The sequence below is a fragment of the Anguilla rostrata genome, chromosome 6 (genome assembly GCF_018555375.3).
Source record: "Anguilla rostrata isolate EN2019 chromosome 6, ASM1855537v3, whole genome shotgun sequence".
NCBI lineage: Eukaryota > Metazoa > Chordata > Actinopteri > Anguilliformes > Anguillidae > Anguilla > Anguilla rostrata.
This window is the reverse complement of record NC_057938.1, coordinates 6,161,125-6,189,063: the sequence shown is the minus strand read 5'-3', so window position 1 is coordinate 6,189,063 and position 27,939 is coordinate 6,161,125. Positions and strand designations below refer to the sequence as shown.

Below are 27,939 nucleotides of genomic sequence, written 5' to 3'. Positions count from 1 at the left end.
CTCCGGAGTTACGTTTCACTTTGCACGTGACGCCTATCCAAACCGGTGATCCAAACTCGCCGCTGCCTTCACTGGCGAGAGGGTTTGTCAAAAAGCACTAAACGGTATCCTGCGAGAGTGGTTACATAGTTTAGGGTCCCCTTTTTTGTTTTTGCAATTTGGATTTCTTTTACACTTCCCCCACGGCAGGGAAAGAACCTGGGCGTTTTTTGTGATAGTTAATGTTTTCTGTTTAGTTACAATAAACAACGAATAAAGCACATAGTCTACAGTAACTTATATGCATTCCCTCCAAAACGAGTCCAACGCTTTTTTTAAAATTCATTTTTACTGATTCTGATATGTTCGATTTCGAATGAGGTTATCATACGGAAATTGACCAGGTGCAGTTCGGATGGGAAACAAATTACACGTAAAGTAAGCAGTTGTCGTATTGTGAAATAAATAAATACAAAATTAATTATCACAGAGATGGAACGTATGTATGACTATTTTTATACAGTGGATGGAACACGACATACAATCAGCATATAATACGCCACCTTTTCTATATGACGAAACAATGCAATTTATTGTAATCTCGCGAGATGTTCTTCCTAGAGACAAGAATGTTTACACTGGATACAGGAACAGGCTCTGCATTAAAAACTCAGGTGGGTACTAATAATTAGCGAGTGTTAACCCCAACGTCCCCCTATTTCAGTAGAACATGTTCTTGAATAATTCCACATATCATAAGTCATACCCGGTTTAAAACTCATACTCCGGTAACTTACTTCCGAATTGTTCATCCATTTAAAAACTCTCGCTAGCATGCTAGTCAGCCCATTCGTACCTACCTGCTAGCGACACAATATCTCCCTAGAAAAGTAATTTTACGTCGATGTTTTTAAAAAAAGACGATGCGTTGTGGATATGGAAACATACACTTGGCAACTTAGCTACTTTAAGAATAAATGTTGGTTGTATGTCTATTTGACCATGTTACTTCCATCACATGGGACAGGTGTTTTGGGGAATTTCAGTTGCATGGTATTCCCCCCGTTTCCCGAGTCCGAGACTGGCCAGGTGAATGGCTCATCAACCAGACGATGGGAACAGCGACTTCATGGAGAGTTATGAACCCGCACCGCCTGCGTGGTTTCTGCTGAAGGAACATATCCCAGAGTCTGAACTCCCGGAGATCAGGGGAATCCTTGGGGGCGCATTGATTGACCTGTGCACGGACACGTACTCCGAGGTAAACCGTCCTTACGTACAGACAGGGTGGCTTTAGTAAGTGCGTGGGCAGTGAATTCCAATTTTTTTTTTTTAAACTTTTAATGTACTATAATATTGTTTCCATCTGCTTCACTTTATTACTCTCATGGTAGTGTAAACAGGATATATTTCAAATCTGTAAATGACATCCACATTTTTACTCACCTCAGCAAAATAGGAACAGCTATGTAGCAGCATGTTGGGTGAATTGGAGAAAATGTAAGATTTTGTAAGCACCCAGAGTGGTTTTTAACATGTTGAGATGGAAATATTATTTTTGGATATACAAGTGAAATTCGCTGACTTTTACCTGTATGGAGTGGCTTAGCCTGAGTTTCTGGGCCTTACAGAGTTTATTTGAAATTAAATGCACACACAATTAAATAAATCATTGTACTTTTCAAGTGCAATAAGTTTTATTGCAGTTTCTCCTACCCTTGGTTTTTAAGAATTTGAGAAGTGGGTTGCCTGGCATGAAGCCACAGACAACTTAAATGCCTAAGTTTGCAGAAATGTTTGCTTTGGAAGGGTAGCCTATGTCTGGAATTACTGGACATCAGGGCAAAGAAACCAAGGGTGGAAAATGTTCCGCGCTCAATTCGGCCCGCTGTGTTTTCATGTCAAATAAAGGAACCGTGTTTCTCAGACCGGCAAATACTTTTCATCGTTCTTGCTATCTTATTTATAGCCCTCCAATCACAGTTCAGGACAGTGAGGAGTAACCGAATGCCTTGTCTCTCTGAGCGTCTTTGGCCAGTCACCACTCTGCTTCTGAGAAATTTTCACACTGGCTAAAGATGTTATTCAAGCCTGATCTAATTTAAAGGCATTGCTCCTTGTTTAGTGCATTCAATAAGTAATTTGTTATGCACAAACAGCTAGTCTGTTTCACTGTAAATATGTTGTAATTCCAAAATAAATATGGTTAAATTTGCCACTGATGGGATATTACAAGCTTAGAAGATTGTAGTGTTTCTTAGAATACGTTTAGCTTAATGTACTGTACGTCACTGTGTCAGTGACCCACAGGGCACTGCTTTCAGTCTTAGTAAACATAAGCTAATGGGTATAGAACAACTGGCACAACAGACATGGACTATCTTGGCTAATGGCTATAAGCCCTATACTGGCTCTTGCATTGTGGTTATGACCTTGCTACATACTTAACATGTCTACTAAGAGTCTGAACAGTCTACCGAGGGTTATATACAGTATGTGGATCCAGCAGTACAGTATTTATCAGTTTTCTCAGAATATTGTGTGTCAATACAGGGTAACCCCCTGAATATAATGGCTAAGTATATACTGAAGAAAGTCAGGTTAAATACCTTGTTCAACCGTTTTGGTGCAAATCCATTTATGTAAGCACGACTCCACACAAGTTATTTGACATAAAAGTCGAATCCAGACCATAACCAGATGTTTGGCAGTACATGAAGATTTTTAAATGCCCACTGTGAGTAAATCCTTTCTTAATGTTGTAGAGGAATGCAGTCTCAGAGTTTAATGCAATTAGGCCAAAACTTTTGAGAAGGGAAAATTCAAATGTTCATAATGCCTCATTTCACCTCTCCCTTCTTTTACCCATTGTTATTTAAGCAAATTTAGTCTACTTTTACTGTGTGCCATGGGTCCACAAGCACAGTTTATTTCTCTTTCATATCAAAGCCACACTGATGGTAGTTAAGCAGCCAGGCTGTAGAGAAACCAGTTCACCAATGCAGTGAAGTTTATAGTCAGCACCAAAAAATTGAATGGAAAAAAGTTTTCACTCTTTCCTTGTTAACAACTTTCATCATAAACGAATGTATCATAAATGTATCGTATGTAGAAAAGGAATGAAAATTACGTGACCCTGAGAAAGGACTTAAAAAAAAAAAACGCAAAATGGGATAAGTGATGTAATTGCAAAGGAATTTACCACACATGAAGAACCAAGTTGTTAATTAATAGCTGAAGTTTTAAATCATTATCATTTCATTGCATAATAACTAAGCAATGGAGTTCATGTCCTTGCTGTAGCAGTGTTTTGATTGCATATCTTTCTTATAAATTAACTCAGATTTATCACCTTAGGCAGAGGCCAGGCATAGGAAAATTATAGCTTCTTGTTTTAATTTATTTTTTTTACTGCTTTCAATGTTGCTTTACTTTCCAATTTAGATTTTTGGCAGAGATTTCAGGCCCGTTGCTCTTCACCAGCCTCCCCTGTAAATTTGGGAGGCCACACACTAGCCTGCAGTCAGCTACAGTTTCATCACACCCCACACGCAGCCAGCTGTTTAGTTATTACTCTGGAGCACTGCATAATAATCATAGCTGGCGCCTGCAGTCCGCATGCGCTGGATTGACCAGAGGAGGCGCTGTTGTGCAATGAGGAAAGGAATACCCTGCTGGCCGGAACCCTCCCTCTACTGTCAGTTATGTGTCACACTGTAGGACTGCCGGCCACAGTCAGTCACTGATGCAGTTTGGGTCTGTTTTGGAAGTAGTGCAGTGATAGCCAATGCTTTACCTGAAGGAGAAATTATATTTTAGTTATGAAACAGGCACTGAGGGCAAACACTTGCTCCAAAGGTTTCTTTAAAAAACAAAACAGAGGGTCTGAAATGTGCTTATTGGGTCAGAGAGCGAGCGTGGGCTTAAGATGATCAATCTGACATAACTGATAAGGCTCAGTGTATTACCTACATTTATGTAACACAGAGACATTTTTCTTGTGTGCGTCTGCACTGTGATATAATGCCCTTGTGATATCCAGGGAGGAATTAGGCCTGTCAGTGTGCAGTGAAGCGAAGCACAGACCCTCTTTCAGTCCACTGGCCCGGGGCAGTGGCTTTCATTTTCCTCCTTATGGTTTGTTTTCCCTTCCCCCACTTCCTTTAGCGGCATAACTCAACAGCAGCAGGCATACAGTAGGCTTATTACATAGACTAGCCCCCACCCCCCAATCCCCCAACCCCCTTCAGGGCATGACCTTCAGCCAGCCACTTCAGAGAAAATATTGCATCTCCTTTCAAGTCTTTGCTCAGGATATGAGGCCATTGGCACGGTGTTGGGTCTCAGCCAAAGCCAACACTCTCGTGAGCCCTCGCTGAGAGTGCGGCTGTGTGTGGACTCTGTCGGCCATCTTTAGTCGCGCCTTCCCGGGTTCAGAGAGAGCAGACCGGCTGCTCGTGTAATTTATGTCCTGTTTGAGCGAGTGTCTCTTTTGTTGGGAGGGGTGAACTCATTCCAGTTCAAACCCTGAGAATGTCTCAACCTGAAGTGACCTGTATCTTTTGCGGTCATTCCCGATATCATTGCATATTGTGTTCCCCACCAATTTCCAGGCCATTTTTGTACATCATGATGTTTACATTAAGGAATGTGGATTTTTGGAGAATGCCCCCTATATTATTCATATGTCATCTTTGCATTAGGAAATTGTGGTCAGGATCCACTACCGAAGCTTTGAGTCATCTCGCTGTCTTCATCTGTGCCGCTTGGGCGGATGAACGCCTCATTACTTAGCGAGATGACGGATGACAGAGCACACGCCTGAGCGCGCCGTACCGGGGGGTTGGGCGTGAGAGCAGCGCACGGCCGGCGTGAGTTCAGCCCCTCGACGAGGCGGAGCGTCGAGCCAGAGCGTCGGCGAGGTTCCTGGGGGCACCGCGGGATCAGGACCGGGTTTTAATGTGTTCCCCGGACGGCCTGGAGCCTTTGAAGTGTATTTCAGGGCTTCACCACGAAGGGGGAGGGAGGGGGGGTTGGGGGGAGGAAGGGCAGCTGCTCAGGTGCAGACACCGTTAATGGATTCCAGATTTGCGCAGTGGATGTGTGTTCGCCAGGACTGTGCGCGCTGGTCTTCTCCCAACTGCCCACAGCTTTTACGCATCCATGTGGGTTTTTACTGCTGAAAACTGCTGCTTCCCTCAAGGTGGTGTTTAAAAAGACGGCTTACAGTAGCACATAAGGAAGAAACATCCAACTCTATATGGTGTAGCATATTGGCTTTATATTGACTGGCCCATGAGAGTCTTTACCTCGGATGTAGTTTTTTAGTTTGTTCACAGTTCCCCTCTATATCATGTCATGGGAGAGAAAGTAGGAGGATAGCCTGTTTTCCAGTTATAGTCTCAGTCTGGATATGAAAGCCTGCTAGCGATGGTATTCCAAGAGACTGCAGCACACAGAGTTGTAATGCATGTACGTTTGTACTGAGGCACCGAAATACATTCTCTGCAGTGGTGTTTTTGTGTGTGATGGGACGGGGTTGTCGCCTGTGCCGACGGTTTGCAGGTGGAGATGTGGGTGCAGATCTGGAAGGACGTGCGCCGCAAACGGGGCGGCCGGGCCGAGCCCCCCCGCCCCCTCCTGGCCGACTCCCCCGTCGTCAAGGAGCTGCTGAAGGCGGAGGTTCGGCTGCTGCTGCTCTCCCTGAAGGAGAAGGCGGCCAGAGAGGGGAGGTGAGTCGCGCGGAGCACCCCGGTGAACCGGCTGACGCTCCTGGCATGGGACGCTCCTGGAACGGGACGCTCCTGAGGCAGCTACGTCTCCACCGGGCCTGTGCTTTGTGAGAACAAGGGGTGCATTTTAAACTCAGCACCACAGCGTGTACTCTCAGAAACAAGGCACTGGAAAAGTACCTAAAAGGGTACTGACGCTTGTCACTGGGGGCGGTACCCTGTAGGTACATCAAATTTTACAAGTAGAACATTGTTGTACTTTCAGGGTACGTTTGGGAAATTTGTTTGTTAATGAGCAAAACTGTACCTCCTCTGTGCCTTTATTACTGAGAGTGCGTATCGAGATCCATGCTTAATTCTTAGCAGAATTCAATTTTTAATTAAATTTAATTGGATTCTTATCAGCTTCCGTGTTTCTTAAATGCGAGTATAAATCAAAACGGTCCAAGCAAGTCACACTGATGACAGAAGGCCACATTGAGCATCCAGGCAGTGGTGCTCGGCGTGTGCCTGTGTGTAAAACAGGAGCTATCCGGCACTCTCCTCAAATTTCACGTCCGGCGCGTGATTCCCTCTCCTTAAATTCATCATCTCCCCGACGCTCTCAGCCCCCTCATTAAGTGTGCTAGCCCGCTTCCCGCGGGATTAAGGCCAGAGCTGCATTTAAGGGGCGCTGAGCGCTGGCTGAGAAGCCTCCCGCTGGATTTCCCCGCTCTTAATTCTGACTGGAATGGGGAGGCTGCGCTCGCTTAGCGCTGTGGGAACGGGCCGCCGCCCGTTTCGCGACGTTCACGAGCGCGGGCTCTCCTGCGGCTGGGGGGGGGGGGGGGGGTGGGACCGCGCTTTTAGGTTTCCGGTCAGCCTGTCGCGCGTTACTCCTTATTCGGACGCAGGGAAGTGTCGTGTGTTTGTGTGGCTGAGCGCCTGCGGGCCCAGAAGAGTGTAGAGTGGAGCTGTTGTGGAACTGAGGGCACTGTAACAAGTACCGCCTGTGTCCTTGAGCAGAGGTCAGTGAATGAGCAGAGAAGTGCTGCATTCAGAGCAAAACCATTCAAAAATTCCTTTTGAATGCAGAGATTTTTATACCCCTTTAGGATGAAATGCTGTATTATACTTACAGCTGAGGTGGCACCTCATATTTATGTCGTTAGTGCTTGTGTCCTGTCATGTGCCTCCTTTTCCTTTACCTGAGTAAGTATTTGTAAGGCGCTGTGAGTTTGCACGCTGCGTAAACAAGGTGCTAATGAGCGGTATGGTGAGCCGCTTGACAATTACGGAATATGGAATGCTCGCTGGAAAAAGACGTGAGCGAGCATTCCGTATTCCGGAGTGCGGGTCGGGCGCTGTGCGTGTTCCCCCAGATGAAGCGCGTTTCCGTGTGTTCCTCGCAGCGAGTTTTTCCGAGCTTCGGTCCAAGAGCGTTCGGCCTTCAGATGCGTTTTCCAGACCCGGAATCCAGTGACAGCCCTAATTGTTTGAGCGAGCTCGCGTAGGGACGACTGGCTGGACCCAGTTCAGCCACAGTTCACGCTGATACTCAATCCCCCCGGAGACGCGGCTCTGACTCGAGTTGCGTGGGATTGCAACACGAGTCCTGCTTTACAGGCTGCGTCTCCTCGTGTCTGTGACAGTGAATCATGGCCCTCATGTAAAGCCAGTGTGATCTAAATTCTCTGCTTTGACATTAGATTCGGATCCAGGGGGAGGTGAGAAGGTTGCTCTTGCAAAATTGTTTGCTCCGATACACCACGGGTGGATGTGTGGAGTGAAACATTGCAAACTGAATGCTGGCCAGATAGAGCGTATAGAAGCATGGGGTTGGCCATTGAAAAGCTAATGAACTGGACGTGTTCCCAAAAGATCCTCTTTGATTTTAGCGAGGAGGGAAAAAAGTGGTTTGATTTCCTCTCGTTCAAAAGCAGTCTTGACGCACAATTTCTGCTGTGCCAGATTTGAAAAGCAGATGCCAGGAGTATCTGAGGCCTGTGCTTCATAGGCTACCGCTGCGGTTTGATGTGTCACATTCAGAACCCGTTTCCCTGACACCGAACCTCTCCCACGAGCTCCTCCGTCTCCCTTTGTCGCAGGTGATAAATTTTTGATGCTGACAGCATTGTCATCCTCTGTGGATGACCCCTGGGGGGGGGGGGGGGGGGGGGCCGAGACCTTTCGCTTTACACCTTCTGAAAAGGGAAAGACAAAAACGGACAAATTGGGGAAGCGGGGGCTGCTTTGAGCGCCGACTGCGTCGGTTTGTCGATTAAAAAAAAAAGAAAAAAAAAAGAGTCTGTTAGAAACAGAGGGGGACGCAGGCTGTCAGGAGCGACGGTGACAAAGAGCTTTCCAGAACAGATGTGCGGCGGTGACACCGCGCTGTGAGCTAACAGACATACCCAGAGTCTGACCGGGCTAGCAGAGCATTTTCACGACAGGGTTCACTACCATAACCGTGCCTCAGAGGGGGTTATTTCTCTGGCAGCGCCTCTGCTGTAATGTACAGGGCACATGAAATAAAACTAAAATTGCACCACACTGTGAGTTATGTTCCCGGTGTCCTATGGTTTCGAGAGATGGAAGGAGACAGATGACCGAAAATGAAAAGGAAGTTGTGTAAGTACGGGATACCAAAAAAAAAGAAAGGTTAAAAAAACCCCACCTTCTCTATCGAGAGCTTAGGCCAAAACCACGTCTTGCCTCTGATTAAATTGCACCCTGCGCGGCCTTCTAATTATTATTTGCGTCTTCCCTGATCAGTGTTTAGTGTGGTGGAGCGGCTTTGCTCGCCAGGTCTGCAGGGTTCGGTTCAGCACAGTCGCATACGCAGAGGCTGTGGATTTCTTCGCAGGAAGTGCTTTTTTTATCGGTTTACAGCCCCCCCCCCCCCCATTCGTGTCAGCTGCAGGAAAAGGTGTAATCTGCTACTGCAGCACAACAAGACCCCTCATTTATCACCGGGAGCATTGCGGAATAACTATGTGACTGTAACAACTGTGTGAGAAAGAACAAAGCAAATGTATAAGTATAATAAGCTATAAGCTATAAGCGTTTCCGCTCTTGTCATTGCGTTGCTGTGTGTGGCCATTACTTCCTTTTCCGGACTGCCTGGCTTGCACCCGTGCTGTGGGGCTCTGCACTGACCCTGCTGATTTTGGGAACTTTGTGCGCCCCCGTTCCCAGTAGCCCAACAAAGCACCCAGATGTCCATTTTCCTCTGACAAAAGGGAAGTTGTTTACAGGTGCTATAGGCCCGATTTGTGAGAAAGGTCATCACTCAGCAACTGCTGGATGCTACAAAGCACGCCAGCTCTTCCTCAATTGTTCTCCGTTAATTGCGTTTTTACCCCCTCTCTTTAGGAAAGGAGACAAAACCCAGAAGGCTTCAACAAAGTGCGGTTCTGAAGCTGAGCTATAGCTTAGCGAGGGCCGGTCGTTCACAGCATTAATTATCATGTCAGGGTGGAGAATTCTGTCCTTCCTCTTTCAAACGAGCCTGTGTTTATGTTACGCAATCATTTTTCACTGCCGTCAGCTGGAGAGAAAGGAGGGAAGCGGCGTGCGGGCGATGAAAAGAGCGGCGCTGGATTTAAGCCGGCGTTCGAGGCGAAGGCCACGTCGCGGCGGGGGCGGATTTCGGTTTTTGTTGCCGAGCGCCTCCCCGATTACGGGGAACATCGTAACGTCAGGGCGACACTTAAACTTCGCTTCTGTGCAGGTTACCCCCGGTCGCCCCGCTTGGACGCCTCACGCCTCTAAACATCTCAAAGGAGCCGCACCTGTCGCTTATAAATCACCGCTGGTTTTTCAGAACCTCCGCCAGCAGATTCCCTTCACAGGAGCGGTTTCCTTTGAAGTGCATTGTGGTCCACGTCTGGCAGTCCTATACTTTCTTCTTAGTTAGTGTGCATATAGGCCCGCTTTGATCGTCCAATTAAAACCCCTGCAGTAAATCAGCTGATCCTCTGTGGGGGCAAATCGGGATAATTTCCCTTTTATGTCATTCCAGGCCTCCGCCCTCCCACCCAATCCCTGGCCAGAGCAGGAAACCGTAACCAGCTCACAATGCCATCGTAAAAAAAGGTTTTACGGGGGAGTAGAACGGGGAACTTGCAAACTCTTTCAAAGAAAACCGCTTAGGAAGAGGCTCGCCTTTTTTGGCCACTTCCCCTTGTGTGTGGTCCCCGGGAGCGCCACTGTCTTCTTGATTTGTTGAAGGTGCCGGGAATGGACCTGCACCTGTCCCATCATGCAACAGGGGCCAGCTTGAATAGAGGGACGGGAACACAGAGGGGTGTTTTCGGGTTTTCAATGGGGCGGCTGAAATTGGCTACTTTGAAAAAGGCACAGGAAGGGGGCGGGTTCCTGAACCTTTTTCGACGAAAACCCCGATGTGGCGATCAAAGCCTCGAGCTCTGCGGCCGCGCGAACGACGTAGCGGGAAAAGGCGTATTTTATCCGTCTTTTTGCGGAAGGCGATTTGAAAGGCCTTTATTTCCCCGCTGTGTGCGGACTCTGCTGTTTGATGTCGCAGGCCCCTGTGCCGGCTTTGTTAGTGAGATTGTGGCTCCTCCCCTATTGCTGTGCGCATTTCTAAGCTGCTCAAGGATCAGCGGCTGAAAAGCGGTCACAATGCGCCCCTGTTTCCATCACTGTCCGCTCTCTCCTCCCCTTGTGAAGTGATTCATACCTCTCTCTCCCTCTCTCTCTCCCTCTCTCTCTCTCTCTCTCTCCCTCTCTCTCTCTCCCTCCCTCTCTCCATCCCTCCCTCTCTCTCTCTCCCTCCCTCCCTCTCTCTCTCTCTCCTCCCTCTCCTCCCTCCCTCCCTCCTCTCCCCCCTCTCCTCCTCTCTCTCTCCCTCTCTCTCCCTCCTCTCTCTCTCTTCCTCTCTCCCTCCTCTCTCTCCCTCCTCTCTCTCTCCTCTCTCTCTCTCTCCCTCTCTCTCCTCTCTCTCTCCCTCCCTCTCTCTCTCTCTCAGCCTGTGTGCTGTTATTCCTCTCTGCGTGACTTTCCGGGGCAGACTGACCTTCTCCGTCCCTCTAAGGACTCTCATATCATTTTGAACTGAAGTGTGGATTTTTGCGGTTCTAGCCGTTGCTGTTGTGGCGAGATTCGATAGGATTAAAGGGCACAAACTTGTTTATTTTTTAAAATGTCATTCATTTTTTGTGGTGTTACTTACCTGTCAGGTTGTCAGCTTTAATTCTGCTCAGCTCTACACAGAAGGAACGCACAAATATGTCATTGAGTTTCACGTTGTTCGAAGATTGCGTTGTCTTTATTTTGCCTTATTATTTTGCCTCGCTGTCCCTTGTGCTAACACTGCTAGATTCATTTAAAATCCTGCAGGAAATCAGTATTGTCTACAGGCGCCATTGCGATTGCGAAAGTGATTTCTGCTTTCTGAAACTCCTCTCCACTACTGGAGCCCTCCGGATTGGCCAGGGAGGCAGAGGGTGGTGTGCGAGTGAACCTGCTCACATTTCTGTAAAGCTGAGAAAGAAAAGTCTGAGCCAGCACAGAATGAAAGAAGCTGCAGGAGGTGACTGTGTGTCCCACTTTGAGAGGCTCCTGCACAGAATCACTCTCTCTCTCTTTATCTTTTTTCTCTCTCTCACTCTCTTTCTCTTTTTTCTATCTCACTCTCTCTCTCTCTCTTTCTCTTTTCTCTCACTCTCTCTCTCACACACCCACATACACACAAACACAAACACACACACACACACACACACACACACGCACACACACACACACACACACACTCTCCCCCCTAAAAGCGCGGGGCTGAATATTAACCCCGGTCAGACCCGTCGGAGCGCTCTGCGGCGCTGGGCCAGTGTCGGGCCGTTTGAACGCCGCACGTGAGAGCTAGAGTGGCCTGGCGTGCCGGCGAAGCAGCGTGAGCCTGGATCGGGGCATGGAGCGCGTCGCGGTGCGGGCAGCAGGCCCGTAGCTCTGTGCATTAAATCTGTCGCACAGAGAGACAGCATGAGAGCGCGTCGCGGTGCGGGCAGCAGGCCCGTGGCTCTGCGCATTAAATCTGTCGCACAGAGAGAGAGACAGCATGAGAGCGATGGAGGAGACGCTGGCTGAGGTTCACATAGCACTGTGGTGTAAATGTGAGGCACGTACGACTGCTCGTGCTCAGTAGCGGCCTGCAACACAGGAAGTAGGGAATGAATGGTGCGTTGGGCTGATGGAGGCGGAGCCAGGGGGTGTTTTCTGCACCTGCTGTTGCTGCAAAGGATCACACATGACCAACCCCCCACCCCCCAAAAAAACACACAATAGCATGAGGGTACGGTGGAGCGAGCCTTTTCAGACCCTGGAAACACCCCACCCACCCCCCCCGTTCCTCCTCCTCCTCCTCCTCCTGCGCCCCAGCCACCCGAATCTCGGCTGGGGCGCTGTATACCCGTCCCTCTGGCGCGGGCTCTGGGCTGGACAGCTTGGCCGGGGACGAAAGTGGGGGCTGTGGGGGCTCGGCCGGCCCCCTCCACGGTTTTAATCTCTTCAGTGTGGGCGCTCCCGTGGGCGCGGGCGGCCCCCACAGCAGCCCACTGGGGCACACAATGGCCCGATTGTGAGAGAGAGAGGGAGAGAGAGAAAGAAAGAGAGAAAGCTCCTCTCTGGGCCTGGCTTTCTCCCCTCGAGCGATTCAGTGCTCGATGGGCAGCTCTCTCTCTCTCTCTCACTCTCTCCTTGTCTCTCTCGCTCTCACTCTCTCTTTCTCTCTACCTCCCTGTCTCTCTCAGTTCAATTCAATTCAGAATGCTTTATTGGCATGACATACTTCAGTATATGTGTTGCCAAAGCTTTTCAAAACACATTACAATGTACATAATGTACAGCGTAATGCCATCAATTATATAAAAAAAACAGATAAGTACATGCAAATATATCTCTCTCTCTCCCTGTCTCTCTCTCTCTTTCTCTGCCATCCTGTGTTTCAAAGAGAGCTTTTGTGAAGTCTTTCTGGAACAAATCTGAAGAAACATTTCTGAATTTTTGAGGAAATGCAGCAGAAATGTGAGTTCTGGTCTCTGGCGGGAGAGTGAGGGGGAGTGGTGCCGTTGGGATTCCGGACTTTGGAAGGGATTTCCGCCCCCCTCCCCAGATGCGCCCCCCTCTGAATTTGGATCGCAGGTTTCCCAAGTTCAGCCTGACTGACAGCCCCTGATTCAGCCACACTGCGAAGGCCGAGCCACACTGGGGATGGGGGGGTGGGTGGGTGGAGGGGGGGCCTGTTTTGCCCTCATTTTGCCATATTCACCATAAAAATTGCATGTAACTAATTCATATTACATTTCAATGACCCAATTTTCAGGGACGAGGAAGCGACCCTGTCCTGCTACAGCCCCAGTGTGGTGAGCTACGTGATGAGCAGCAGCGGTCAGCGCAGCCGGACGCAGAGCGCAGGCAGCCATCTGGCCCCACAGGAAGCTCCCAGCAGGCCGCAGTCTGCCAAGAGCCTACAGGAAGTGAGGTCGGTCAGGCTCTAGCCCTTCACGGTCTTTCTGTTGTGGGAGAATCGTCCTCAGAAACGAGAAATTGAAGCTGGGTGCTAATGGCTAATGCGTCGTTGTGTGTTTTTCGTGTCCTGTGAAACAGAAAACAACACTTGCTAAGCAGATTTTTGTTAAAAATTTTTTTTAAAGCTCTGGTTGCCAATGACAACTTAGATTAGGGACAAGAGACGGAAAGGCGTGTTCTAAGTTAGCAGGACGAAGATCAGAAGACTCGGTCTCCAAATGTTTTTTTATTTTATTCCTTGGCCGTCGCACTTGCCAACCTGCCTGTCAATGAGTGTCGACGACCCTCTGGAGGCGCTGGCCGCTTCCAGGGCCCAGATGTGACCTTTGACCTCCCCCCCTTTATCTTAACAGTCGGATCGATGGCGGCCAACGTATCCTCCCTTTCTCTCAGCTCCGAGCTTTGGGCCGGTGACAAACAGTCAGGTCACCCCTGAAACAAAACCTGGCCCTCTCCCTCGTGGCCCCCCCCCAGCCGGGAGGCAAATCGCCCCTTTATTTGGCAGTTGGGAGATTCTCCCGATCATAAATATTTCTTGGGAGACAATGCTTCTCGCTTGGCAACGGAGAACGTTTTCCGTCCCTGGAAGGACAGAGGGATTTTCTCTCTGCCTTCTCCCGAGAAGACTTAAAAAATTTACCGACTTCGTCGAGCCCCTTTTTGGGGCATTTGCGTATTTAATTGTGTCGGTGATTTACTTCCTCGTGTCTATGTCTGGACTCGCGGGTTCATTTTCACCACAGGGATTATTTGAACGCAAGAACTTCGACTCTGTTTTAGAACTCTGAGCCAAAAAATACAAAAAAAAAGAATAATGATGTCTACATGTGTGTCTGTGTTCTCATTATATGTTAATAATTTTAAAACTGGCGAGGCATTTGATGAAGTGTTTTTGTATCGTAAGAGAGTCATTTCCATCTGAACCGTGTTCCTCGTTTTTTAATTGAAGACATTCGTTGTTTTATTCTGCACGTTATTATTTTAAGATTTATGGTCCTCTGGTAGTTTTTTTTGAGTCTGTTAGTTTGTGCATAGTGATCTAAATGGCGATTTTTGTAGGCTGCTAATCTGTTTTCCATTTGATTAGGCCGACAGGCAGTCCCCAAAAAGTTGTGTTTGGTGCATCTTGCCAAACGCTTCCTCCTGTTATACTTATCGAATGTTTTCAGGCTTTTGTTAAAAGATAAACATCAGGTAGCCAATCATTTTCTCAGATCTCTCCTGAGTTAGGAGTCAAATGTACATGCGTCTGTCGGTGCCGTATGACAGGGATGAGTAACGATGATGCGATTGGCCCTCTGGCATCCTAGCGATCCCTCAGTTTAACCCTGCTGTGACAGTTGACCTGTGACCCCCCACTCTCCCCCGGCCCTGTTTATGCACACGCCGTCTCCAGAGCTGACCCATAGCGGCCTCTTAGCCGTTAGCGTTGCTAATGAGGCGTACGCTAGCCCAGGTCTGTGGGGTCAGTACCGTAAACGCGTGAGAGCCCTAGCGCCGCGGGGGGGGGCCCCGGCGGGGCCTCGACGGGGCCTCCCGGGGCCCCACGGCGTCCTAACGGCGCGCGTCTCCTCCCCGCAGGTCCGGCTCCAGGCTCTCGGCCAGCTCCGGCGGCGAGGACCGCGTGGACGACGTCAAGCACAAGCTCAACGTGCGGGACGTCCACGAGGTGGTGGCCCACCTGAAGTGAGTACCGGGAATCGGAATCTCCCCCGCCGCTCCGTCTTATTCCTTACCCCGCGAACCGAGAAAACATCGTTTTTTAAAAATACTTTTCCTGGTATTCGAATTACTGAAATGTGCCGCTGACATGTTTGTGGAATATGGCTGTGAGCAGCGCAGGAAACCGAAGCCTCGGAGCGTCCCTCATCAAGGTCACTGCGTCCTGGCCGTTCCTTCCCCGAAAAAAACGTTTTCCTGGTATTCGCATTACCCGGGCGCACCGCGGACACGTCCGTGGGATACGGCTTTCAGACGCTCGGGGAAAACGGATGGCTTTAGAGCTCAGGTGTGAAGCCGTGTGTCACCGAGGGCCAAGAGTGAGCAGGCTTTCATTTCAACCGAGCTCTGCGCCGGCTGGCTTCTCTTATTAGCGCTCTTTCCCTGGTTGGTCATCCACTATACAGTGAAATCACCTGGTGCAGCGATTAGTAGAAAAGAAAGCCTGCATACTGTCAGCTCTCCATGGTACCAGTTTGACATCTCTGCCTTAGAGCGTCCCACAAGGTCACGGTATCCAGGCTCTTTCTTCCTGCATGATTTGGGTGGTTTATGATTCAGGATCTGTAGACCCGTAGATCCTGAAAAAAAAGGAAGGTTTCCTGGATTTCTTGACTTATAGTCTCTGTTATGGGCAAAGAATTATGACGAACATTTGAGTGGAATGAATTTTTAATAAGACTTTAATCCCTCTTTAATTTGAGTCAAGGACTTACAATTGATCCAGGCTAATATGTCTGCCAGACTCCAGCCCTCGGACGGAACTGACTGTTTGAACGGTAACTGTATTTCTATGGCAGTTATCGAGCTGCTTCCACTGCCGGATTAGTCTGTGTGCTCGGTGGACCTGGCAACCATGATGTCACTGTCCATTACATATGGCCAGATCACATTTCCCACAATGCCCTCCATCTCAAAGCATTGGCCCATTATTTGTCCAGTTGAGTGACAGCACTGGAAAGCCTGCTTGCATTTGACGGAGAAACAAGAGCAACTAGGGGGTAAATGGCCTCTAACCACTGATGGTTACCTAAAGAACATTTTTTATAATGAATATTCGTACACACTTGCAGCACATGTGGACAGTCATTTCATATTTGATCATGTGATGCTTCGTTGACCACTTCTTGGGAATTATTTTGCTTATCTGAATTTCTAAAACTATTCATCCCCGCATTACGTTTCGTCCATTTACTGACACACTTGGCCAAGCCGCTAATTGAGCTAAGGTGCTTTGAGTTTGCAGTCCAGTAGCATTGCTCACACAGCTGTTTCCCCTCAAACCGACTCCTTACAGTTGTTTGCAGAGCGGTGCCCCCAGTGGTTCTCGCTGGAATTTTAATATTTATTTTCAGTTAGTATTTGTAGGCACGCAGTACTAAAGCCCCCCTCATACTGTCAGTTCTGGGGGATTTTGAGACTCCATCTTGAGGTTGGGGTTTGCAGCCTGAGAAGAGTTCTGCAGTCGGAGTGGAGAAGAAGCAGGCGTGTGACGTTGGGACGGAGTTTAGGGGTTTTGGCTGAGAAGGAAAACAAAAATTTCTTTCCTGGCTGGTGATTGGACAGTATAGCCTCCTGAGACTCGGCAGAAAAAAAAAAGTTTTAAGTCCTCTCATTCTTTCGACTTAATAAAAACATATTGGATGAGAAAAACATGTTGCAGTGAAAATATTTTCAAAAATATGATTCATTTTATTGCCCGTGTAGTGTAGGTTTCAGCATAGTAGGATATATGGTTCTTGAGATTAAGACCAGAGCCTCTCATCCCCTACGGGGGGCAGTGATGTATTGGCAGGTCTGTGGAGGTTAAGAGCAGTGTTATGTAAGGGCTGTAATCTCGCTGAAGACTCTGGGCTTGAGATAAAGGATGTGGGATGTAATGGTTCTGTTCAGTATTCCCCCCCCCCCACCCCACTCTCCTCACCACATTCCACTGAGACGAATCCTCCGTGCTCAGGGCTCTCAACCTGGCAACCACTGAGGACGTGTGTTTATAGCAGAGCGGATAGGTCTTCTGAGGATGTGTGTTTATAACAGAGAGGATAGGTCTTCTGAGGATGTGTGTTTATAACAGAGAGGATAGGTCTTCTGAGGATGTGTGTTTATAACAGAGAGGATAGGACTTCTGAGGATGTGTGTTTATAACAGAGAGGATAGGTCTTCTGAGGATGTGTGTTTATAGCAGAGCGGATAGGTCTTCTCAGTTGCACAAACATGTATCTGGAGGAGTGTTATGTCTCGCTGCAGTGGCTCCAGTACATTTTGCTCACCTCCTGGTGGCTGCTTTAGGTGTGTTTCTGCCCCACAACCCTCTGCATACCTCCACTCTCCTAACCTCTACTGCTCTACCCACTCTTCCCCAACCCTCATTCCTACCTTCCCCTACCCCCCCCCGCCCCTCTCTTACCCCTGCCCCACCCTCTCCGACCCCTGTGCCCGTATGGCAGGCATGTGGAGCCATTCCACCCAGGCTAGGGGTGGAATGCAAACAGGCGGGCAGGGAGGGGAGGGGCAGGCCTTCTCCCTCCACGCGCAGAACAAAAGTTCCTATTGTGAGAAAATGAGAAGCAGATCTGAGCCCTCGGCCTGCGGGACACGTAAAAAGATTCCTCGGGCTAAAAAAAGGAGCCCGAGATGGCAGCTCTGATGTTACGTGACCCAGAAATAGGGCCCAGTCTCCATTAGCTTCTCCCGCCTCCCGGTGCTGGAGTTCGGCCGGAGTTTACACCGGGAGCGGAGCGTACGCCGCACGGCTTCCGTCTGCTTTCCAGACTCGATGAGGAAGCTGGTGCAATTCCAGGCTTTAGCCTGAGTGTTAGACGCTCAGCAGACTCAAAGACCAGCGGTCAGACACAAGCGGGGTTTTTTAAAGGTCATGTTTTCCTATGGTTTTGACAGTCTGCTAGGCAGTCAGATCCGTAAAATATGATTCCTTACTTTACAGTCTCATAAATGGTTTCAATGGGCTTCTTTTTCTTTAAGTAGAACAGTTTTAGACTTGGAGAGTGTGCTGCCTAAATACAAATAAGAGGTGGTAGAGTTCATTATGAAAATCTCTTGTTGGGTACAGAGTGGTGTATTTCTCTTCAATGACAGGTCTGTCCTGACGGAAGATGTCGAATCTATGAAGAGGGAAATTCAGTTTCTGCAGGTAAGAGCTGGTTTACTTTCTGGTTTTACTGCATTGGGGGGGGGGGGGCTTTCTCTGGCCTAACTCCCGTTTCAGAAGCCTCTCCTTCTGGCTGACATCCACACGTCGATGATGACGCACCTGACACCACCGCGGCTGCTGTTTTGAGCAGCCCTGAGGAAAGGTTACCCTGAACAGGGGTTCGAACTTGACCCGGGCGGTGAAAGGCATCCAGCCGGCGTCTGAGTCCGCGGCGTCTGTTTCTGGAATATTCCTTGCGGGGGCGGGCAGCGAGCCCTGGCCGCGATGAATCACCGAGACCGTGAAGGAGACGTCTGGAGAGACATCTGAGCTTTTCTGTGTGGAGAGGGTCTTGGCCCTTTCCCTCCTTCAAAGCCCGCAAAGGTTGCCAGATCTCGTAACCCGTATCCTCCTGACGTAACTCTCGCCCACTTGAGATGCCCGTAGGAGAACGTGGACGGTTACAGCAGTCTGTTTTCCTCATGCCGCGTGTGCCCAGTCTGCTCCTGGTGCGTCTGTCGGGGCGAGGTGTTTACCTGTGACCTGCGCGCTCTTGCTCCTGCGGAATCCGCTATTGGAAGACCGCGATGGGTTTGTGCAGAGGAATTTAGCACTGTTAGAAGTGAATGTGGTATTTGAAGAGGCACTCGAGGAGCCAGTGTTCGCCGGAGGGCTCGGTTAGCTTCTTGCTTTCATTTCATAGTGAAGGGATACGGTCGTCTGTGTGTGACGCGCCCGCGTGGGTTTGATTGGTCAGGGGGGCTCATGGCTGAGGTGGAACGGAGGCGAGCGCAGACTCCTCCCAGGTGCGGTCGCAAGGGCGACCCCGAGGGTGCCGGTGCGGCCGTCTGTCTCGCGGCTCGCCCGCGTGCCCTCCGAGCCGCAGCCCCCGGATGCAGCCGCAGCTGCTCGTGCGGACGCGCGCATGCGCAGACGGGCCTGCGTGCGCTGCCGTCGCCGACGCGTCTGGCCTGGCTAACGCGTTCCAGCTCCGGGGCCAGACGCACCGTGCCGAAGATTGATCTGCCTTCAGACGAGCGGGGACACTTCCTGGATCCCACTGTGCGCTCCGACCAGACAGTCCTACACCCCACAGCTGCTGTCTGAGCAAACTGTGGAACACAGACACAGACACACCCTGAGATAGAGAATCTCTCTCTGTCTGCTTTTCTGTTTCTCTATCGCTCTCTCACACAAACACACACACACACACATACACAAACACACACACACACACACACACACAAACACACACAGGCTCTGCCCTGCGGTTTTGGGGCGAGGGTTGAGCGGAATGCATAACAGTCGCTTCCCTTAGCAGAAGTGGCCCACTCTGTGTTTCGCAACTCAGAGCCTCTCGCTAAAAGAGCTGTATATTTTCATGACATCATTTCTAGGAATTATACATAAAAGCCTTTGGATGTGCTGCTTTATTACTGCAGAAGCATCTGGGCAATGCTTGGACAACGGCAGTCGGAGAAACCGTGCAAGTGAATATCTCTACAAGCATTCCTTCACAGGTTTATTTTGTAAGGAATGTTCTAGTGTGAAGGGTCTTCACAACACAAGACAGACGGTAGCTGTTTGAACAGAAATCTGGGGCGTCCTCTCACCACCGAGTATGTTGCTGTTGTTGTTTTTGTGAACTGATCAGGTGGGTGGCAATTAAAGGCATCAATTTCCCTGTCCTGCTTCCTGGACTTGGAAAGAGTGAGGATTTCATTAGCTTTGAGAGGGGTGCGGAGCCAGGAATCCTCGCTGTATCCGGGCAACCCCGCTGTTTTTTACAGAGGAAACCATTTCAGCAGCCGGGCCTGTCTGGAGCGACAGGAGAGAGGAAACGGCTCCAGTGTCTCACGAGCCGGGCCAAGCCATGGCGCGCGCTACACAGGCTGCTTAACGCCGAGCTGCTCGCGGGCCTGAACACAGTCACACACACACACACCGGCGGTACACGCCGCGGACAGAGAGCCAGAACACGGACGGGGCCGTCGGCGATGGCCAAGGCGCTCTTTCCACACGGCGCAGAGATGAATAATGAGAGGTTTATTTCCAGAGATGAGCTTTTTTTTTTTTTTTTTTTATAATGAGAGGCCTTGATTTCGCGCTGGTCTCGGCTCCGTCCTCTCGGGGTTGGCTGCCTGTGCGGGCTCTGGGGCCTCCCGTCCCCTCTCTGGGGGTTTGGGTTCTGACGCTGTGCTGGGCTCTGGCGGGCTGCCGATCCGGCGTCCCCTTTTCCCCTCAGCGGTGCTGGAAACCGCCGGCCACTCTGCCCTCACGCCTAAAATTAAAAGTCTCCGCGGTAACCAGATATCACCCCATTTATACGTTTGTTTTTCATAACTGGAGGCGACCAGCTGACATCAGCGCTTCGTTTCTAGACAGTGGGAATGCGCTCGCACACACAGACACAAGCACACACAGGCAGAAACACACACACACACTCACACACACGCACACAGACACATGCACACACACAGACACACACACAGGCAGAAACACACACACACACTCACACACGCAAAAAGTCACATGCACACACACACACACACAGGCACATGCACACAGACACACGCACGCACACAGGCAGAAACACACACACTCACACACACACATGCAGAAAGTCACATGCTCACAAACACACACACATACACGCACACACACAGGCAGTAACACACACACACTCACTCACACACATGCAGAAAGTCACATGCACACACACACACACACACACGCAGAAAGTCACATGCACACACACATACACGCACACAGACATGCATGCAAACAGACAGACATGCGCTCAAACACACACACACACACACACTCACTCACACACACGCAGAAAGTGTACACACACACACACACACACACACACACACACAGACATGCGCTAAACACACACACACACACACACACACACACAGACATGCGCTCAAACACACAATAATGATGTGCTGTAATGGGATTGTATTACTGAGGCTATAAAGGTCTGCCCTGGACTGCATGCCGGCGCTGAAGTGGCACTGGCTTGGGAGTTGCGGTTAGCTGAGGGATCTTTACCAGAAGGGTCCGTTTGCCAGAGGCGTACTGCTGTTGCCCTCTTCAGCAAGCCGGTGTTTAACTCCTTTTACAGCGTGTCTGAGACGGAGCGCGTGAGCTGTGGAGATGTGGTCACCGTGGAAGGCCACGGACATATTTGTGCTTTAGCTTTCGAGCGCTGCGTCTTGCGACGGCTCCTTTCCCTGATAATCCGCTCCGTTCCAGAAGCACCTCTCTGCCCCCTCCTACATTTTCATCCAGTCACTTCTTTCCGCACGCCGTCTTGCCTAATGTTCAGGACCGCTGGCCTTCATTTGCGCCGTCAAATCTGAACAAGACGCCCCACATCTGAACAACTGACTAGTGTGTTTTTGTTGGTGGTTTCTCCAAACTCACTGCAAAGCAATTACAGTTCACAGCTTTTGTTTTGGCAGACTGCTGATGGAGAACATGACTTCAGCACAATAATTCAAAACACGAATGGAAGCTAGCCTTTTTAAACTATTTGATTGAGCAATGTACTTGATCATTAAAAACAAAAAAGCGACCTCAGCTGAACTACTGGTCCTTGCATTGTGTGAGGCCACCAGAAATTCAGCATGGGAGGGGGGGAGGGGGGGTGGGTGCGTATGACAGGACTCTTAATCTGAAGTGTTTGTGATGCTTTCCAGGAGTGTGTGGAGCAGAAGCACCAGAGCCAATGCGACGGCCTCGCCCAGGAGCCCACTGTATCAGGTGAGCAGCTGTCCCTCCCACCCTCTGAAACCAGGGCACTCCCACTGGGTTCTCTCTATTCGCTGGTTTCACTCATGTGACTTTTTTCAAGCCACACCTCCTCACCTCTGACATGCTAATGGTTCAGTTGGCAAACTCATGCCCTGCCAGTGCAAGTCAGTGGGTTAGATGCTGTAAAAGTCCTCGCTTTCAGACCTGAACTGGCTGGCAAATAAAGGAAGTGACATCACGTGAATCCAGTAAATAGGGAAGTCATTACCAATGCAGGACCCTCTCTCCACCTCTCACCAGCTCAAATCTTGGAGGAATTTGTTGAAATAATTTCAGGAGGAGATGCAAGTGAAAGTGTTTATGCACCAAAAACCGTGAGTCTGTTCTGAAAGAATGTGAGGCTTGCCTGCCTGAGGCTGCCTTTAATGGTCTGGAGATGGAAAGTCCCCAGTAATGCCCATTTAAGTCTGCAAGTGGGACTTCATCAAAAATGTTTGCAATTCAGATGCCTGAAAGTATGGAACGATTTTATAAAAAATAAATAGCCTTTCACCACCATCTAGTGGCTAGATGTGGCACAAACATAATAAGGTTTTTTTCAAAATGATGTTTTTTTTTCTGTTACAAAATGAACGTGTAACCAGTCTTGAGGCTAGATAGAACCATTAAACAGCCGCTAAAATTACAATTTCTGATGGAACCTCAGTGTGAATAAAGCTCTTTAACAGTCACAATAACAATTAAAACCCCAGCTATGTGTAAATTGCATAATTTCCTATTAGCACATAGCACGCATTTTCAGGTTTAAGTTAACAAACGAATAGAGGAATAGACGCGTGTACACTGCATGTTAGAATATAGCTGTGAGTAATATATTTACAATGCGGACTTTTGAGCAGTGCTGTACACCCTGCGTCCGAGCGTGCTGGGTGGGACGTCCTGTTCCAGCATTCCGGGTGCGCCTCCACGCTCGTACCCTTGAGCGTGGGACGTTGCCTTTGATTGCTCAGTGGCTCCGTTAAAAAAAAAATCCAGCTGCATTAATGCATTTATGGAAATGGGCTGCAAGAAAAAAAAAAAAAAAAGCGCGGAAGGTCGCCTCGGATACGGGCATCTGCGCGGCGTGCGGTTGCGTAACCACGGCTCCCGGCGAGATGCGTCGCCAGCTGACGAGCCAGCGGAGTGGTTAATTAGCGCCGCGGTCGCACAGAAGGGTAATGGTGGCCGATTAACCCGCTGTGGTTTTCAAAGCTTATCTTAGATCCCATACTGTGAATGCTTACGGCTAATTACCGTGTGGTTGAAGGCGTTTCAACGGCCCCTCTTTGACACTTCTGTCTGAGTCCAGTAACAGGCCTGAGGAATTCAGAGAGCAGATGAGCCTGGTTTCAGGGTGTTGAGAGAATAGCACTTTCCTTTTGTATATCCTTGAAGACACAGTGCCCTCTGTGATGTTTGGGAAAAGACACATTTTTTTTCTTGGTTTGGCTTTGCACTCTGCAATTTTAGATTTGTAGTAAAACAATTCACTGACTTGGAGCAGTCATTGCAAAGGATATGCAGCAAAGTACTTATAACATTGATATTTCCCAAAAATTATAGTTCCCTGAAATGGGGGGGGGGGCTATGTATAGAAAATACTGTAACTTCTACATGGTGAAATCATAATATATTAAAATACCCTTTAATAAAAGCTGAGAATCTGCACTTTAACCACTTGTGAATTGTTTGAATACAAATATAAAATTGTGGAGTACAGAGTCAAATCAAGGGGGAAAAAAGGCCTTTGTCCCAAACGTTATGGAGGGTCCAACAGCAGGCCTGGTCTAGTGATATGCAGCTGCCAATAGCTGAGTCCTACACCCGGTTTTCAAAAGGGGCAAAAGGTCTTCACAAAGTTTTCTTTCCCGAAAAAAAAGCCAATATATCACGGTGCTTGCTGGACGCATGAGGCCATTGTTGTTGTTGCCTTTTCACCTGTCAATCTCCGACTCCGGGCGGCCTGTCCAATTCAAGTGTCCTGTCCATTCCACCCCCCCCCCCCCCCCGCAAATGGGCTTAAAGCCATAAGCCGTCAATAAGCAAAAAGCAGGGCCCCTTCTCCGCCAACTGTCATTTGGGCACTTAATGGCGCTACATTAGAATCCTGTCAGGCAGCCAGGGCAGTAATCTGCAGGGGAAACCTCCGCTCTGTGAGCTGGCTGTTTGCAGCAGGGAGTGATTGTTAAGAGAGGCAGGACGTGTCTTCCTAATGGCATTTTTTTCTCCGTCGTTGCTCCCGGCGAATTAAAAACCGCGAGGGCTTTATGGTGGCGGTGAACCTGACGCCGCGGCGAACTGTAAACGCGGGGGCGGGCCCTCTCCCTCGCGCGGCACCGCGGGGTGGAGCGAGGGTCAGTGGAACCGGTCCTGCATCGGTAATGTTTGCCGGTTTCGCGCGGGAGTTGACGGCTCTTCCGCGCCGGTCCACAGAGCTGAAGGAGGAGAGGAAGCTAATCCAGAAGGACCTGAAGCTGGGGGAGGCCACGCCCTGTCCTCGACTCGCACGCGTGACGTCTGCAGGTCACGGACTTCTTCAGGGATGCAGGTGAGCTCTGTCACAGCCTCTGCACTAACGTTCTGTGGCAAACTCTTTGGTTAACTGCCATTTTCCAAAACACTGTTCCCCATTTCTTTATTCTGATAGCGAAATTATCTAGTCTAACGCTAATGTAAATGGTAAATGGACTGCATTTATATAGCGCTTTTATCCAAAGCGCTTTACAATTGATGCCTCTCATTCGCCAGAGCAGTTAGGGGTTAGGTGTCTTGCTCAAGGACACTTCGACATGCCCAGGGCGGGGTTTGAACCGGCAACCCTCCGACTGCCAGACCATCGGTCTTACCTCCTGAGCTATGTCGCCCCTAATCCTTCCATAGCTGATTCTCTGCGTGAGAGCGAAGGCCTATAGCGATAGTGATATAACAGGATTCATATTTGTGGTAATGTAAGGCGTGGTGTATTTGTCACACTGAAGTAGTGATGCCGGATTAGCATGTGTTGTGTTTGGATGGAGGTGAGTAAGCCTAATCAGACTTCACGGCGCTGGCTTCCTGCTGTGTTGGTTTTTCAGGCCTGTAGGACAGAGGTGTGGCTCTTCAGCCGGCGCCGCTGTGTGGTCGCCCCCACCCGTCTTTTCTAAAGACAAACCTCCGCTGGCCAGACCGCCCCGGCTTCCAGCCGAGCCGTCTCTCCCTCCGGCGTCAACGGCACGCCCGCCCGCCCGCGTCCTCGACCGCTCGCGCCGCACCCCGGAGTCCCCCTTTCACCGTGGCAACGAGGTGCTGCGGAGGTGCGGCGAGGCCGGCACGCCAGGGTCCGCGCCAGAGCTGCTTCCCGCTAACCCGGCCTCCTCTACAGCGCCCGATACCGGAGACACCCGGCCCGCGGCCGACTCCAACGCCCGGGAAGAGCGCGCGCGAACTTCCAGCCCCGGCCTGTCCGGATACAGCCCCTCCTGCAGCCCCTTTCCCGCCAGCGTTGCACAACCCCGCCCCCCCGCGCAGAGACAGACCCGCGATGAGGACACGGCCCCCGCATCGCCCGTCAGCGCGCTCAAACCAGCTCCGCCCGCAGTGCAGAAACCAGCCACCAGAGGGCAGAATGTCGCCAGGCGGCTACGCCTGCCGCAAGGTGGCCTGGTCAGCCCCACCTGAGCACAGACAGTGGTAATGGGGGAGAGACTTCACGGAACACCAGAGGGGAGGAGCTGACGTGGTAGCGCTGACTTTCTGACCAATCAAAAAAGCATTACCCTGCGACACGCACACCAGCTGACTGAAAGCAGAGAGACACTAATAGACTGATCTAGCCTCGTTCTCCTACCATCACGGGCTTCCTGTATTCAATTTCACTCTATCCCTCCAAGCTGTACGCCTTGTGTTTTTCCTCTTTACTGTAGGCTTAATTAGCTCTTGTGGTAACGCTGGCTTCCCAGAACACAGATAAGGGGTGCAGGGTTGTGTAATTCGCCATGAAGAGGAGGCTGTACAGGAAAGCTCAATGTCACATGATGACAAGATTGACAGCTGTGCTGTATGTGAGTTTACATTGTAAAAATAGTGAAAAGTGTTGATTTCCATGTCATTGTAGATTAGGAGTCAAAATCTAGAACAAAGAAATCAAAACAAGTATCGTAAAGGTTGTACTTTTAAGTATTTTTAATCAGTTACACTGCTGAAAAACACATTAAAAGGAACATGTTAAAAAGTATTTGAAGTCTTAAAAATCCATTAAAATCATCTCTGCTTTCTGTTTCCTTAGTAATTTGGCAAACTTTTGTGACATATTTCTTTTAATTTGGGCAATTAACTTACAGTTCAGATGAGGGAGGAATTGCTACCTTTCCATTAGCATAAGCGGCAAATTTTCAAAACGTCAAATTGATCTTCAATCCTAAATGTGGGCACTCTACACGTCCATAGTGATTTAGCGTTTAATGACTTTCAGGCAGCTTCTGTAATATTTCTTCATGTTTTCAATGCTGTCATGTGCCATGGATTTCAAACTGGTTTCTGAGGGCAGTATATTTACATTTCTTTATATAGGTCTCACAATGTCTTAGTACCAGGTCAGTTATCAATGTGGGCTTTGGCCTATATTGCAGGACACTTCAGGCCATTCTCCTTGTTTTTTTTTGCCGAAATGATATTGCTGTCACTTTTAAACCAAATTGAAGTGTTTAGATGGACTATATTACGCGAGACTACAGGCTTATGTCAAGAAAGTAAAAAAAAAAAAAAAAAGCTATGTAATGTTTCATTAAACTGGATGCAGTGTCATGTTTATCCAACAACCATGAAATAAATGAATGGAAATGTGTTTCAAGACATTTATGGAATTTATGTATTTTTCTTTCAAACTGACATTGTTTTTTCAATGACCACGGTGAAAATGAAAATGTTTGAAAGCATTTATTGATGAAATGTCTATTACAGTGGAAAACATAAAAATAAATGACTAATATCTAATATTCAAAAAACATTAGAAAAAAAGTCATTCTAAATATGTCAATTTTTTTTTCAATTGAAACCATGTTTCTTCAACAGCCACAGGGAAATCAATGAAAATGTGTTTGAAAACATTTATGATGAAAAATCTATTTGGTGAAAAACATTCCAACACCCATCGGAAAACATAAAAATAAGACTATAATAAAATAAAAAATACAAAGTAATATAAAAAGTAATTCATGTTTATTCAACAACCACAATGACATTAATGAATGAAAATGTGTTGGAAGACATTTATGATTTTAGATTTGTTTCAGTGGAAAAATAGCAAAATTGTATTGAGATGTGTATGTAATTTAAACAATCATTTGTAATATTAGATTTTTCAGCTAAAATTGATGATAACTCAAATATGAAAAAGAAAAATGTTTGAGGTCATTTTGTTTTGAAAAATGTATTTCACTGAAAAAATGTGAATATGTATATAAGGCTATAGTCCTACAACTCATGAACACAAATCATTTGGATCAACAGAAATCAGACAAACTCTTGCCCTGTATCTTTCCCAAGCTCCTAAACATGACTCTAATCTTACCTCATCCCTGACACTTACCATTTTCATATCCATAGCCCTAATTTGAGCCTTAACTCCAACTCTAACCCTGAACCCAATTATTAAAAATGCTAAAATTCTTAATATGTTTTCAGTGAGATGGATTTTTTTCATTTTTATTCCGGTTTATTCAACAACCACAATGAAATAAATTAATGAAAATGTGCTTGACGACATATTTGAAAAATTTTAAATATCTCAATATTTTGTAACGTGGAAGTCATTTATAGAGCAATTATATTTCACTGAAAATATATATATTTTTTAAAATAAAAAAATAACCTTAGCCCTAATTACTTTCCTAACCCTTACCCTAAACCCTATTTTGAGCCCTTTGGAATCATCTTAATTATTTTTAGCTCTTGGAGCCATCTTATGTGAGTTTTCAATTATGCTGAAAGAAAACATATTTAAATAGCATCTACCCAATAAATACAAGACAAGGAATTGTCTTTGAAGTA

General features: G+C 48.4%; 1 protein-coding gene across 2 annotated transcripts; it reads left to right on the top strand.

The window, feature by feature from the left end:
• Window positions 1-224: 224 nt before the first annotated feature.
• Window positions 225-26,741, top strand: ccdc24 (coiled-coil domain containing 24). Of its 2 annotated transcripts, none has more exons than XM_064341738.1 (9): window positions 225-653; window positions 1,007-1,240; window positions 5,545-5,711; window positions 13,033-13,191; window positions 14,820-14,924; window positions 18,054-18,108; window positions 21,819-21,882; window positions 24,346-24,460; window positions 24,987-26,741. In XM_064341738.1, exons 2-9 carry the CDS (start codon window positions 1,073-1,075, stop codon window positions 25,567-25,569), a joined length of 1,416 nt encoding a protein of 471 aa, XP_064197808.1. In that variant the 5' UTR covers window positions 225-653; window positions 1,007-1,072; the 3' UTR covers window positions 25,570-26,741. The 2 variants fall into 2 exon arrangements, with proteins under 2 accessions (XP_064197808.1, XP_064197809.1); XM_064341739.1 differs by lacking the exon at window positions 225-653 and adding an exon at window positions 686-767.
• Window positions 26,742-27,939: the final 1,198 nt, after the last annotated feature.

Excerpts from the sequence above, each read along its gene's own strand:
- ccdc24 (XM_064341738.1), top strand. The coding sequence starts at position 1,073 with ATGGCTCATCAACCAGACGATGGGAACAGCGACTTCATGGAGAGTTAT. Across the intron at positions 1,241-5,544 it reads GCACGGACACGTACTCCGAG|GTGGAGATGTGGGTGCAGAT; the intron begins GTAAACCGTCCT and ends GACGGTTTGCAG. Across the intron at positions 14,925-18,053 it reads GAGGTGGTGGCCCACCTGAA|GTCTGTCCTGACGGAAGATG; the intron begins GTGAGTACCGGG and ends CTTCAATGACAG.